Source organism: Sinocyclocheilus grahami, unplaced genomic scaffold (genome assembly GCF_001515645.1).
Source record: "Sinocyclocheilus grahami isolate Dianchi unplaced genomic scaffold, SAMN03320097.WGS_v1.1 scaffold759.1, whole genome shotgun sequence".
In the NCBI taxonomy this organism is placed as follows: Eukaryota; Metazoa; Chordata; class Actinopteri; order Cypriniformes; family Cyprinidae; genus Sinocyclocheilus; species Sinocyclocheilus grahami.
The window spans coordinates 464,997-481,099 of record NW_015505938.1 but is presented as its reverse complement, the minus strand read 5'-3'; the positions used below and the strand labels follow the sequence as shown (position 1 = coordinate 481,099).

The window sequence follows — 16,103 nt, the reverse complement described above, 5'->3', positions numbered from 1 at the left end:
TTGGAATAACAATGACAGCAGTTCAGTACAGCAGCGCTGGAGCTCATACCCGCCCAAGGAGTTTGTACTAAACATTTCTCCTTATGCCCCTTACGGAGATCCACGCCTCACACTCAAGTGAGTCTCTGTTCAGGCTGGTAAGAGACACAAACCCCTGACCCACAGCTCATGACACACCCCAACCCAAACCCTCAGCAGTCACACCCTAGATCTGTGTTACCAGACCTTTAACTAGCAACACCAAGTCTGCTCCACTTTATTTGTTACTAGTCAAGAGCCGCCCACTTAGACAGCGTTGTTTGCTTTGTTTTTTACGTGCCGTTTATGTGGAATACGTGCTCCTGAAAATGATTCATATGGTCTATAACATGAAAGTTGCATCTTAGTTTTATTTTCAGAACTGAATGAGAAACAAATTAAAAATCAGTTTTTCGCTGATGCCGGGAAATAACTTTCTGCTGCACAATTGCTGTTTTCTTTCGCAGATTTTACAATGCACTAATTCAGCTCATTTTAGTTTCTGCATTTCAGTTGAGTAGGCTGCAATGTCAAAACTGTCAAGAGCTCATCCGTTAGTGTCTCATTATGTTTCGGTGTGCAGTGAGTTATATATTAATATAATTATTTTTTTAAATTAATTATTAAGTATTAATTATATAAAATTATACCTTTTATACATATTCAAATATTTTAAATATTACATATTTTGCTTAAATCAAATTATATTGTAAGCTATAATTATTTGTAACAAATTATATATATTAAGATGTATTATTTATTATATTTATTAAACATATATACATGTACATTTTATATATATATATAAAATATATACACATATATATAAATATATATATATTTGTATGTGTATGTATTTAATATTTTTAAAAAGTAATAATAATTTAATATTTTACTTTAAAAAATGTACTATATTATATATATATACACACACACACACACGCGCGTGCGCGCAGACACACACATACATACATATATAAGCTGTCCCACGTCAAGCCAATCAAATGCATTGAAACAACCAATATTCTGTTAGTATTTGTTGTTTTTTGTGTGATATGTGTCAGGCGGTCAGGCTAAAACTAACCTCCCCCAACACAACCTTTACCCCACACACTGTGCCCCATCTCATCCGTTACCCAACCTCACCCCAATAACCACAACCACACCCTGATCACTGGCAGGGCTGTAATGATGAGGAAGCATCCCATAATCCAACACACTTTTCCAAAAGGATGTGGCAAAGAACTCATAATGCCAAACTCATACTGACTGTGCCTGCTTGTCTGTTTGTGCTGTGAATAATACAGTATCATTACACCAACCGAGATAAGACACATAAAGCCAAAATGCTTTGAAGGTGAAGTGTGTAATTTCGTCTCCTAGGTGTGTATGTATATATATATATATATATAATTAGTTTAATATTATATTATGGGTTTGTAATATTAAGAAATAATATTATTTAATTTTAAATAGCTGTCCTTACTGATATTTGTCAGCCTATTTTTAGATTTAAAAGTACTCATTTCATGTAGAGTGCTTGTTATTTTTTTGGTAACATTTCAAAAGGAATATTTATCATCTTTCATACTCTATATTATAATATTTTTTTTATGTTGTAGCATAGCAACTGTTTAATTTATTTATTTATTTTAACAAAAAAGTTTAGATTTATAATATTGGTAATTTATTGGTTATCTGCTTTAAAATGGAAATAATTATTTATTATTTATTAAAATGTTGAATTTACTTTTATTTTAATATTTTCAGTTTACATTTTAATTTTAGTTTGTTATGTGCTATTGTCATTTTATTAATTTTGTATTTCAATTTAGATAGTAATTTTAGTACTTGTGCTTATTTTTGTTTTTTTATTTCATTTTATTTATTTTTTTTGCAATAGTTTATTTCACATATTTATTTCGATATTTCTTGTTTTAGTTTAAGTTTACGTTTTTCATCTAGTATTTATATTTTGCTTGATTTCAGCTTTATTTCAGTTAACGTAAATGATTTTTAATAGTTTTAATAGTATCGGCTCCCCTAGTGGCACCAAACAGAATCTCGCATTGCGGAAATTGCACACTTCATGTTTAAGTTCGTAATATGAATGAAAGTCATTATGCAGATTTTATTCTTTAATGCCAGATTGATGTTCTGTACGCTTTGCAGGACTGCAGGGACATTATCAATGTATAGCACGGTTAGCCTCAAAATTCCACACCAGATGTGCAGATATTCTTCTTCAAATCCATTTAGTATTTAGACAGTAAATGTCCCTCACTCCCTACAGCCCTGCTTCCTCTTCCTAGCTTATGACCTTTAACCTTTCACCCCCTCCCCTCCCTCCTCCTCCCCCCTCCCCCCATGGGGTGTTACCATGGAGACGGACAACCCTCCTGCTTCAGCTATCCAGCAAACAGCAACAATAACAGTAAACAAACAAACAAACAAAAATTGCATCAATGGTGTGTAACCCTCCTTGCCGTACGCTCCCGTTGAGGGTTGACCGTTACAGTCTGATTGTGGTGTGGTAACCCCCGTTTCACCTTGTTTTGAGACGGTGTTGTTTTGCCTCTGTGCTCTCTGCCTCTCACCTTTCTCGGGCTCGATGTGTCCCTCTAGCAGTCCTGATTCTTCCAGCCTCTGTTTGGCAGCGGTAAACCCTCGCCGGCCTAATCCAGACAGGTTTCGCCCACCGCTTCCCATAAAGAGCGAAATGGTTTAAACACGCTTGTCCATCAAATCCAGCGGCAGATGCACGGAGGGTTCAGATGGGGCGGCCGGTCTAGAAAATGAAAAATTAAATTAACATGTTAGCCGCGGAGGCTCAGGTGATTCAATTTTCCTGCCTCTGGACCGGTGAGGACCTGCTGGATTAAACGGTGTGGGGTGTTTGCAGACCGCTGCACTGAAGCTCTGCTATTTGAGACGGAAGCCGCAGAATGAAACAAAACCGACCTGGAACAGCCGCTTTGTCGCACATGTAGTCTAGTTTGCCGTATTTAATCCTGATTTAGACTTTAGAACCTCAATAGAAATCAATGATTGTAGGAGATTGTGATTTTACATCCATTGGATGTCTTCTGCATTTGGTTCAGTGATCTCAACCTATTAGATACGTTTATTAGATCAAAGTGTTTATATCAATGTAATATAACAGTTTGTATATCAATTATATTGTGATCCTTTGGTAGATGTTCGTATTTTGGGATGCACAATATATCAGTCATTGGCTAATATTTGAGATTTTTTTTTAAAAAAATTTGTATTATAAATTAAAATGTCAATATTTACTTTTTATTTATAATAAAAAGTAATTAAAAAAAGGAAATATTGGCTGCTTTTGTATATTTAATTGTGCAAACTCATTTCGCCTTTTTACATTTGTTTTCATCTATCACTATTAATTACACTAATAATTTTATAATAATGCAAATCTCAAAATTATTAACCATTTTTCTTACTGTACAAAATAATGTTGCGATGCATAAATTCACTTGTAGCATTTAAAACAATCGATTTTAATTTGTTTATTTAGACAACTTAGTATAGAATTTTAATATCAGCTTTTTATCAGTTATTGGCCATAACATGAAAGTAAATATTGTCATATTGTTTTCTGCCAGAATTGTAATGAAGGTGCATCCCTGGTAAATATCTAAATTATTGTTATTGTTATTATTATTACTACTGCCATCATCAGATTTATTAGTTGTTGTCCATAACACAAAAATAATTATTGGTTTATCAGATAAAAAATATTATTTTTATATTTTAATTTTTAATATATATATATATATATATACACACACACATATATGTGTATATATGCATATACACTGTATGTTATTATTATTGTTATTATTAAATATTACTATGTATATATTTTTATTTTAAGTGTGAAATCAGATCCCTCACCTTGGTTTTGTGGCAATCTGCGGCTCCCGGCTTTGTCACATAAAGCTCTTTTTGCTGTTCTCCTGTCGTTTTTGTTGGTGTTGATGTTGCATTGTGAGTGTTTGAGCGGTGAGTGTTATAAATCTCTTAATAACTGCATGATGACTTTCACCAGGTCCACAAACCGGTGACCATGATTATAAATATTGATGGCAAAAGTAACCCCTGTCAGATTTTATGTGTCTATGTGAAGTCTGCAACATTTATGGGTGTCATTAATGCGAAGCATGTCACTGGGAGTACAAATGTGGTTATCTGAAGCATCGTGGTTGTTAAGTCCATTTGTACGCCAAAAACACCAATTTATTATTAGCTTATTAGTAGTGGCAGAAGCTGCTTTAGATTCTTAAAATGTTCTTCACACTAAGAAAACAATGGTTCTTTGGGGAACCAGAAATTGTTCTTCTATGGCTGTATTTTTATTTATTTTTTATATTTATTCTTAAAATGCTCAAAAATGGTTCTTCTACACTCTTAAAAATAAAGGTTCCAAAAGTGTTTGTTTTCCACAGAAGAAATATCCCATGTTCCATGGATGTTAAAGGTTCTTCATGGAACCATCAATACCCATAAAGAACCTTTATTTTTAAGAGTACACTCTTAAAAATAAAGGTTCTTTATTGCTGTGAAAAAAACTAAACAAGATTTGGAACCTTTATTTTTAAGAGAAATTACTTGCTATACCTGATAAAACTAGGCTCTGTTACGCCCCCTAGAGGAGAAGCTGCACTTGATGAATCCCAGGGTGACTTGTGTTAGTATGTAGTCATGTAGTTCGCTGTGAGGTCACACATGCAACACTCTCATGGGGAAAATGATTGTGATTTATCCAAACCTGTAACCATTTCTTCTCTCCCAATGTTTGTCTTTTTCCTTTTCTCTCGTTCCTTCCGTCTCTCCGGCTCTCTTTCTGGCGGCTCCCTCAGTGGGACGGTGCCCGGGGGCCAGAAAGGGGCCATGGGGGGTGGATTGGGGGATGGAGGGGGGCCGTCGCACAGCGACAGTGTGAGGAGCATGATGACGGGGGGCATTAAAGCCGGCAGGTGGCAGACGGTACAAAGCCGCCTGCATTCGGGAGACTTCAAGAACGGCAAGTGAGTCGAGCCCACAGGGGACAAGAAAGAGAGATGTGATGTGTGTGTGTGAGATGTTTAAGAACGTTAAAAATGCTTTTGTGTGGGTCTGTGCTTTGCTGAGATTTCAGGCCGCCCTGCAGTCTAATAATAGCAGGATCCGTACTGACTCACACACACTTAGAAACACTCAGAAGCGGTGATAGCTAATTTCAGTCCATTATAAAACACAACAGCCACAGCAATGACTCAAAAGGCGGCATAACTGGTGATATCATGCACCTGATTGAGTCTGCAAATGCGATATGTGAGGGATAATAAATATAATCGCAAAAGCCGAAGGGTCTTGTATTGGCCTGAAGTGGGTAAAATTTGCAATAAAGACCGGCTGACTGTACAATCTGGCGTATTATACAGCAAACAAATGGACAGGAAATATCGATTTTATTGAGATTTAAGTAGACATATTCAGCTCAATTGTTTTCAACATAGTAATAATAATAATAAATGTTTCTTAAGCAGCAAATCAGCATTTCTGAAGGCTCATGTGACACTGAAGACTGTTGTAATGATGCTGAAAATTCAGCTTTGATCACAGAAATAAATTACATTTTACAATATAAGGGGGGGGGGGGGGGGTAAGTTTTGGTAAGTTTTAGTTACTTATATTTCTTTTTTTTGCTTTTTGCTTATAGTCAATCTAGATACATTTATATTGTCTATTTTTTCATTCACCAACAATTTATTTTATGAATGGAAATGTATTTTCCTGCCCATTAAATGTTTTAATATATTTTAGCATTTAAAGGTTTACAAGAAATATATATTTTAATAATAATTATATAATATACTGTATATGGTCCATTTTTGTTTATTGTATATTTATATACACGTACAGTATATTGTCTATTTATTGCATTGTGGCCTTTAATGGTTTAAAAATATATTCTTTAATATTTGAAAAACATTTTATTAAGCCATGCTGTTTACAAAAACAGCATTTTACATTTCCCAAAACATTTATTTTATGATTGGAAATTTATTTTCTTGGCCCTTAAAGTACATTACGTAATGTATTTTTTAAAAGTTTAAAATAAATATATTTTGTATCTGAAAAACTTATTTCATTTAGTCTTGCTGTTTACAACACATTTAGCTCATATTTGAAATCTGGCCAGAATTTTATTTATTTATTAAATTTTTTTGCCATATGGGTTATTTTATTCATCAGATTTGTGAACTGGATTGTGAAAAACAGCCATTAAACAACAGAATTTAATGAATTGTGCAAAATAATACCAGCTACATACTAAGCAAGTTAGCTGGGACAATTTTGATTTCATGTTGACTATAACAAGACTAATAAAGAAAACCCACCAAGGGAATAAACAAATGAATTAGGCAAGGCATGAATAATGAACCAAACCTCACAAAAGACCTCCAAAACACAATCTCACCAAACCAAAACAAACCAAGAGCTGCTACGACGTTACTGTATCCATGTGCCGCTTGTGTGTAGACGTTCACACAGCAAGTGTTGCGCACACATACACACAGGGGGCTCAATTTAAGTTTTCTTCACACTCTTCGCTAACACCTCTTCTCCTCCAGCACCTCACATATTCTCTCTTCTCACACTCCATCCATACCACCAGTCCTCGTTCTTCTCTCGTTCTCTCTCTCAACACGCCCTCCGTTTTTCTCCGTCAGTAATTGGATTCTATTTTCAGGCAGCTATATGTGTCTGTCTCTTGTGTTTGTGTCTCACACCCCCTTTTTATGGTCTCTCTCTTTCTTGCCTACATCTTGTTCTCCACTATGCTTGTTTTGCCCCCTGGTGTTTGTCCTGCAACTACCTGATGCCCTTTACCAGCTTAACCAGTTGAGCCGATGCCTATTAAGCCATATGCCATCGCATTAATGTCACCATGAAATCAAATTTGGCCCTGTTTACTTTAATAATACATGTTCTTGGTCCTACTGTGAAGGATGAAAGAAAAATGTTAATATTAACTAGTAGTCAAATATGAAAAAAGGCTACTGTTACGTGTAATAGTTTTAGGAGTAGGTTCAGGGTTAGTACCAAGTTATTACCAGGTTATTGTAATTACTATAATAAGTACATAGTATGTACACACGGAACAGGACTGTTAAATAAAGCGCTTAAGGTTTGTGCGACAGCTACATTTCATGTAGAAAGCATCAAATATACACCTAATGTGCATCCTTTGCTCTTTATTACGATGCAGAACCATTAAAAATATCTCCTGTGAAGTGAAAAGTGAGAAATTCTCAAATGTGTCTGTTTTTGCAACCAGAATCGCTTGTACGTCACATTGTATTTGAAGGCAGCATTTCCTTATTAAATACCCTGTTTCACATAAAAGTATGTCACATTACAGAAGTAAAATGGGATGTGAATGCCTTTTCATACTGATTTTAATATTAGGATGGTTTTCCTCCACTGGAGCAAGTTTATGTATGCCCCATAAACTTTGTATTAAATTCAGCTTTAAATAACTTTGAAATTTGTTTAATGATTTATTTAAAATGTTCACTGATAGGCACTGTCAGAAAAAAATGTCAAAAATCATATCTTTAGGGGTATATCAGCTTGACACTTGTCACCTATCTAGTACTCTAAAGTAATAGTATTAACCTATTAGGGGTAAATAAAGTTCAAAGATGTCCCTGTAAGGAAGGGGTGTCAAAATCTGCCCCTGGAGGACCAGTGTCCTGCTGAGTTCAGCTCTAACTTGCCCCAATACACCTGGTTGGAGTTTCGAGTATGCCTTGACAGTGGCCCTCCAGGAGCGGTACCCTGCTTTGAGGATACTGCCCCAGTGACAAGTTGTTGTACCGTAAAGGGTAACATTTTTGCACATTTTGTCTGAGATAGAATAGCCAGGGAGTGTTTACAGGAACCATGTTTGCAGCTCAGGTGAAACTCATTATGAAGTTTCTGAGGTGAATTTGACACAGTTTTGAGATCAGAGTGAAACAGGGCTAATGAGAGAAAAAGAGGGATGTAATTTCGAAAGGGAGGGGAGGACAAAAGAATGACGGATGAGCTAGTGTAGTTGGTTGGCTGCTGAATGGACACAGGGGGCCGTGGCTTTACTTAAAACGAGTGTCGCAAGAAACGACGGGCAAAGTTAAGAGAAGAAAGGGAAGAGAAGGATGTGTGAAGATTAGACAGAGATGGGAGGCTCTCAACAGACCAAAAAACAATCTCCCGGAAGAACCGGTGGCGGGCGATTGACGCCACACACGCCGCGGCACGCACATGCGCACGGCCGTTCAGGGCAGACCCGACACACGCCGCGATCCAGTCAGGCACGCACGGGAGCGGGCCGCAAACTGGCTGCACACACCTCCCAGACGCACACGCACGCTCACCGCTCACTGTCGGCTCAAGGCAGTCTCACTCGGGCCGGGAACGGACACACGCACGCACATTCGCAGGCTCATGCAGACCAGGGTGGCTGTGGTCTCTTCTGCTACCTGTGTTATGGTGGATACTGCCTCTGTTTGACGCTTCTCTCCTTTTTTCTCCTTCTTCTCCTCTCCCCACCTACATCTCGCCCTCCTCCTCCTCCTGCTCCTCTGCCCCCTTCTTCTTTTGATGACACCATCTTTTCGTTGTCCTTTTCCTCTCTGGCTGTTCCGTTCTGCCCCCATCCTTCCCTGAACCTCTCGTTCTCCTCTATGTCTCCATTATGGCCTCTCCTGTCTTCGTCCGACTCCCTGACTCTCCTTCACCCGGATTCCGAACTCTTTCCTTTCAACCTGTCGTCTCCTCTTCCTCTATGCCCATCTGTGTCCCCTGCTCCTCCTCCGATCCCTTCCAAATCCTCCTCGGATCCTTCTCCTCGTCCCCGCCCTTTTGTTCTTGTCCCACCTTCTCTCCTCCTTCTTCCTCGTCCCTCCCTCTGTCGCTCCCACCCTTCTTCGTCTCGCTCCTTGCCCTCCCTCCTGCTCTGCCCGCACAGTTTGTCTGACCACGCCCTCTCCTCGGACGAGACCTTGGACAACATCCCGTCGACAGGGGCAACACCTCGGCCCCGCACATTGCTGCGTCAGCAGAGCCTCCAGCAACCATTGATCCAGGCTCCGGCCCCATGTTTGGCCAGTAGGCCGCCCATCTCCCAGAGTCTGGGTCAGTTGCACACCCAGCCAGGTAGCGGAGGGGGTGGGGGTGCGGGGCCTGGGAGAGGAGGCGGGGCCAGCTCAAGGAACTCCAGGGGCGGCCCGGCAGGTGGCGGAGCTTCACGCTGTAAGTCAGGAGGTGCCGGGGGGCGGGCCTCTCATGGGAACCCTGGCAGCGTGGATCACATGATGGGTCAGATAAAGAGACGAGGCCTGGATGTTAAATCCTTCCTGTAAGTCACTTCCTGTGTGGGTCTGTCTTGTGCATGCCTTTTTGTCCTGTATTTGCATGTATTCCTAACTTTTTCAGACTTGTCTAAGTAATTTCCCAATTAGAGATAGTTCACCCAAAAATGACAATTCTGACATCATTTATTCACCTTCAAGTCGTTCCAAACCCATATGACGTCTTTCTTCAGTAGAACAGAAAAAGAGAAGTTTATCGGAATGATCACGCTGCTCTTTTCCATTAAATTGAATGCATACAGTGGCTTTGGCCTGTAAAGCTACAAAAAAATGACAAAAGAAGCATAACATGGTTTTCCAAATCTGTTTTTCTTATGCTGTTTTCCAAATCTTTTGAAGCGTAATGATAACTTTGTGTCTGGAGCAGACCAAATATAAGTCATATTTGATACAAAGGTTTGCCACAACTCATTTGCATTCTTGTATTCAAATATACCATATCAAGACATATCTCACCGATTTCATATCATTACTTAGATTTTAGTCTGTTCTTTGTATAGATACTTTATATATATCACACAAGTCGTATGGACTACTTTTATAGTGCCTTTTGTCCTTTTTAAAGCTCAAAAGTATCCATCGTCATTCATTTTCATTGGAAAAGGAAAAGAACAATGGCAAATCATCATTCTTCAAAACATCTGATTTTGTATTCCACAAAAGAAATCAATACAATTTTTGCACATTTTTATGAGAGCTTGTGCATTATTTGAGAAATAACTCAAATGACTGCATCAGTCCCCTTTCTCTGGGATGCGTTATAAATACTAGTCCTGCTTTAGTACTGGTAATAATAGAGCAAATAAAAGTGTAAATCTCCAAGAGTTCAGCTGAAAATGATCTGCGTGCCTCTTCTTGTTTGTCCTTGCCTCTGTTCCTGCACCTCTGTCTCTCTTTCTCTACACCTGTCTGTCTCCAGACCCTGTCAGACAGTCGTTCATTCTGTCACACTATATTTCAGCCCCGCAGCAGAATATCTCCCCCTTCCCTCAGCACTCTGCACTGATCTGCTGTTTCGTGATGTTCTGTTTTATATGACTGAATATTGCCTTGTGTGCAGCCTGCCTAAGCTGGTTTAAATATGTCACATTTTAGGACCTCAGGGGACCGCTGGAGATATGGTACCAGGACTAATTTTATATTTGTGTGTCAGCACATGCGTTTTTGTTTGGGCATGTGTTTGCGTGTGTGAGTGTGTTCTTGAATGTTTAATGTGTTTCTTCTGTGTTTAAAGGGACAGTTCACTCCAAAATTATAATTCTGTTTTTTTCCCTTATGTACAGTAATTCCACAACAATTTGTCTTTCTTCTTTCGAAACACCATAAAAGTAGTCCATACAACTTGTGCACTATATTCAAAGTCTTCTGAAGTCATATTAATACTTCTAAAAACTTGAAATATTGTGGATTACCTCTTTTAGGGTGATTTTTGTAGTTTTTGAAGATTTATAGGTCACTATGTGACTTCATTTTATGGGAAAGAAGCTTGCTGATATTTTTAAATGTCTTATTTTTTGTTTCATGGAGGAAAAACATAATATGGTGTTTAGAATGGCATGAGAGTGAGTAAATGGTGGCAAAATATAAATTTTTTGGGTCAACCATAACCTTCGTTACACTTAAGCTTGGTCTTTTGTTTTCAAACAGGGCCGTTTATTCGAAGTCTGAAACATAATGCCCTAAAATAGCCGTGACTTACTGAGCGAACAGGACTGCAGACTATCAACCGACCATAGCATAACATAACATAACAACTGCTTGACAGGGGCTACAGGTCTTCAATAGGCTGGGTTTATGTGACAGCTTTTAACTCCGTCTCTGTAAATCTCTCCGCCTGCCACTGTGTGACCTGTGGAGGAAGGGAGGGCAGGTCTCAGCTCAAATGACAAACAATTAACGCGACTGAACATCATCTAATTTCCCAAGATTATCCACACGTGAACACACAGCAAATCGGCGTGATTGATGGATTTCATGGTTCTCAAGTGATGTAACATGGTTGAATTTGTAAGCCTGCCTCAGTTGCGCGTACGCGACGTTTGGCTCTGTTGTGACGCAGTTAATTGAATTATAATAGATGCTTTCCTGAACGGGGTCGGTGCGAGAGAAGGCCTGTAATTTTCACATTTAAGCGCAGTGATTCAGTGATGAATAGCTAGGTGTCTTCACACGCTGCTAGGTCAACAGCTTTTTATGACATGTTTGAAAAAGACTTTCTAGTGAAAGGCCGCTGGATATTTTCTACAAATGCCATTAACCCGTGCCACATGATATTTACACGCTCATTTTTCAGATGCACGTCTTGTATTTGATATGTATTCTTCATTCTTCATCCTGCTCTTAATCATCTTCTCGTTTTCTAGTTCTGTCCAGTGATTAAAGGAGTAGTTAGTGTTATTTTCGTATTATTTATATACTATTATAGTATTTATTAATATTTTTAATGAGCTTTTATTTATATTTTCAGTTTTAATTTTAGTTTAGTTTCAAACTTGTATGATGTTGATGCTGTTCTTTGGACAAAATGGACCAAATAAAAGTACTACCAAAGTAGTCAAAAGAGTTCATATAATTTACAAGTACACAAGTTGTATGGACAGTTTTATGTACTTTAAATGTGCTTCTCTGCCTTTGGAGATGTACTGATTTATATAATAGTGTATTAGGAAAAAGCCTGTCAATGGGGTTTGTAACATTATGATGAGTACCTTTTTGGGTGAACTATTCCATTAAATGTGTATGTTTGGTTATACGTGTTTATTTGCACAGTTTATTTGTATGCAGGCAGGTGTTGAGGTTAAAGTCTTCGCTACAGATTCACATTAACCCTGAAGCATTGGTTTTCTGTCCTCCGAATCATTTCTCTCAAAATGGATTGTTACCCCTGGACAGAGAAAGAAATAAGAAAGTGGGTAAATCGAAGTCTACATTAACCCTGAAGCATTGGTTTTCTGTCCTCCGAATCATTTCTTTCAAAATGGATTGTTACCCCTGGACAGAGAAAGAAATAAGAAAGTGGGTAAATCGAAGTCTGAGTCAAGCTTTAGAAACACATGCTACCATACTATTGATGCAGTTTGCAGTATAGATACTCTGCACAGTATGCAGATTTTCTGTATGCATTTAATACTCAGATGACCTACAGCATTTGTCCTTGCATGTCCATTATTGATAACTGGAACATTTCCAGTATTGATTGAACAATGTGCAGTATGCATTGTTACAAAGTATGCTACACTGTAATTACATGAAATGACTATGTTGTATGTTTAATTTAGCATCTGGTTAATTTAGCCAGATTATTTCACTATTTTACCAGTTTTATGCCAAATTTTGTTGGTTTGATCAAATAACAAGGTTTTTGCAGACTCTTAAAAAGGTCTTAAAGTCTAAATCCACCCTTCCACAAATTAAGGCCTTAAAAAGGTCTTAAATCAAGGCAAGGCAAGTCTTGGTAACACTTCATAATTAGGTTAACATTAGTTAACTACTTTAGTTCACATGAACTAAGCATGAACAATACTTCTACAGCATTTATTAATCTTAGTTCATGTTAATTTCAACATTTACTAATGCATTATTAAAATCAAAAGTTGTGCTTGTTCACATTAGTTAATGCACTGTGAATTAACATGAACTAACAATGAAGTTTCATCAACTAACATTAACAAAGATTAATAAATACTGTAATAAATGTATTGTTCATTGTTTGTTCGTGTTAATTAATACATTAACTAACATTAACTAATGGAACCTTATTGTAAAGTGTTACCAATGTCTTAAATACATAAAGTCATGGCAATAAATGTTGCATACGCTGCACAAAAAAAAACAAATTCAAAAGTATTTTTGTATGGTTTTGCAGTATGCATTACTAAACTTCTTTAAGTCAAGATACAGTTAAATACTAGTTGAGAAATACTAGTTGAAAAGCAAAATGAAGATATGAAGTCTTGTTTTCTGAGAACTGAACAAAATAGAGCAAGTTTGTGCTTAAAACAATAACTAATATCTGTCGACAAGGAATAAAAACTTGTTTTGCCTTTGAATTAAGTAGATTTTTCTGCGCTCATTTGTTCATTTTATTCATAAACTCATTGATCAATTTCTCAGAAAACAAGACTTCTTGTCTTATGTCAAGTTAATGTATCTTGAGAGAAGAATATTTGACATTTGTATTGGAAAACAAGTATAAAAATGCAAAAGAAAGGACATTTTATATGCTTTATATGCAAACATAAGCTTTTGTTTGTTTTGGTAAAATGAATCAAAAAGTGATGGAGATCTGTTGGAAAATGTATTTTCAAGTTGCTAATATAACTTGTGTGCGCCATAGATATGAATTATTTAGAGACCATATTGACATATTGTGTTCTCTTTAATTTATTCCTTAAATTTTCTTGGATTTACCTGCAGAAACTCTAAAATAATGCCCTAGAGAAAGAGACGAAATAGGGTCGATAATATTGCTTTGAGTTCAAAATGTAAAGTCAAATGCATTGCATTCTGAAATACAGTAGTCCTTGATGTTTGCATACTGTACATTTGGGCAAATGCAGTAAATAATTTCAGAGAATTCATGAACTGTGAACAATATGCATACTGCAAAAATAGAATGGAAGTATGCAATTCCCAAAACATCCTTGTTCCGCTTATGCTGGGAAGACTAAATATTTCATCTCCGCTGGTTAAAGGGGGATGTCATTGACACACATACACGGCCTTGGGTCTGACATAGAGACAGAGAAAAGGAGAACAAGAAAGGGAGGACGAAGACAGAAAGAGAGGAAGGGGGAGGTGGGGTGTAATTGAGGGTTGTTGGTGTGTTATCGGTGGTCTGCGTCAGTCCTGTGAACATCCCCGAACATTCACCCATCCAGCTCTCACCGGAAAAGTGCCTCCTTTTATTGCTTTGACAATAATGATTCCTGTCTGTTGCGCGCACGAGTGTGTGTCGTATGTGTGCGAGTGTGTAGTCGCACCAGCCAGGAGCTATTTTTTGCAGCCATTAAATTCTGAAAGGTAAAAATAGCCACAGTGTGCCAAAATGGAGGGAAGCCCAGGAGAATATGAAGGAACGGATGGATTTACAGCAGGAGAGAGAAGAAAAATGGAAGATGGAGAAGTGGAGGGGGGAGGGATGAAGAGTATTAAAACCACTTTAGATGGGAGGAGAAGGAAAGGAAGTGAAGAACAAGAGATCATAATACCATATGACAAGGTTAGAAATGAAAGGAATAGCTCGGCTGAAAATGAATTTACTTCACATTCATGTTGTTTCAAACCTGTGTGCTGTTATTTATTTATTTATTTCTTTTTGTGGAAAATAAAAGGAGATATTTTGAAGAATGTACACCATAGGGATGTTAAAAATTTGGCCTGAACAAATTTTCAGAAATAAGGTAGTTAATTAATTTAAAATAAAACGCTATAAACTAAAATGAGTTGTTTTAAATTTTAAAAACAAATGTAAGTATCACAACAACATAATATGAATACTAGTATAATATAGAGTAGCATAACATAAAAGCTTAGTACTCTTTGAGATGAGATTTAATAATGTTAAGGATTTAAAGATTCTAATACTTAATTTACGAGATGAAGACAAAATATATAAAATAATAATATACTGCATATCCACATTTAATACATTTTATATATAAGTTTTTTATATATAAAAAACAATATAGTTATATATATAAACAATATAGTTATTTTAAATATACATTTTATATTTATTTATATATAAGTTAATTATTGTATATATGTATATTTAAAATATTTATTGTATTTATTATATATATATTATATATATATATATATATATATCATTTTTTTTAACGTTTTATTTGAAATAATGCTGAAATAAATTGAATATTTAATTAAACTTAAACTAAACAGAAATGTTGTCCAACTTAAGTTTAAGTTGAAGAACTAAATTTAATAACAACTTAAATTACACTTAAGTAGTAATATTTAAAAAATGAAAAGAAAAAATGCCTAAACTGAAAATATGAAAATAAAGCCTAATTAAAAATATAAATTACAAAATATTAAATAATAAATAATCTAATAATAAAAATAATAATAATGCTAATGCTAAAATACAAGTAAGTTTGTGTGTAAAACTAAAATTAAATATTGGTTTATAACAACATGCGATTGGTAAACCTAAGAATTTTCATGTGAACTGTTCCTTTGAAATCAGGAGGGAGAGACGGCAGCTTTCAAAAGCTGTTTAAGAGGAGTTTAATAGCAGGATATTAGAGAGAGGTTGAGGCTCAGAGATGAGGGGGATTTGTAAGGAGAGAGAAAAATGAGGAATGTAAGAAAGAGAAGAGAAGAGGAGATAGAGGGTGAGCAGTGACCCAGAAAGCAGCAGTTCAGTGCTGACACCTCACACACACACACACACACACACGGCACTCTCAAATAGAAACAATTAGTCCAGATCTTTCTAACGGCCCTCAATTAAGGCTGGAGAGAGAAAGAGAGGGATGAAAACACCAGTTAAAGAGGGAGAGAGTGAGACAGGTGCAGAGAGAGGATCCAGACAATGTGTTGAGTGAAGAGGACAGTAAATCAATGTGTGTGTGTGTGTGTGTGTGTGTGTGTGTGTGTGTGTGTGTGTGTGTGTGTGTGTGTGTGTGTGTGTGT

General features: G+C 36.7%; 1 protein-coding gene across 1 annotated transcript; it reads left to right on the top strand.

Moving 5' to 3' along the window:
• Position 1: 1 nt before the first annotated feature.
• Positions 2-10,618, top strand: LOC107561178 (protein no-on-transient A-like). The gene is made up of 4 exons (XM_016245554.1): positions 2-117; positions 4,905-5,072; positions 9,044-9,433; positions 10,366-10,618. The coding sequence occupies exons 2-4, from the start codon at positions 4,936-4,938 to the stop codon at positions 10,523-10,525; spliced, it is 687 nt and encodes a 228-aa protein (XP_016101040.1). The 5' UTR covers positions 2-117; positions 4,905-4,935; the 3' UTR covers positions 10,526-10,618.
• The last annotated feature ends 5,485 nt before the right edge of the window (positions 10,619-16,103 follow it).

Excerpts from the sequence above, each read along its gene's own strand:
- LOC107561178 (XM_016245554.1), top strand. The coding sequence starts at position 4,936 with ATGGGGGGTGGATTGGGGGATGGAGGGGGGCCGTCGCACAGCGACAGT. Across the intron at positions 5,073-9,043 it reads GGAGACTTCAAGAACGGCAA|TTTGTCTGACCACGCCCTCT; the intron begins GTGAGTCGAGCC and ends CTGCCCGCACAG. Across the intron at positions 9,434-10,365 it reads CTGGATGTTAAATCCTTCCT|ACCCTGTCAGACAGTCGTTC; the intron begins GTAAGTCACTTC and ends GTCTGTCTCCAG.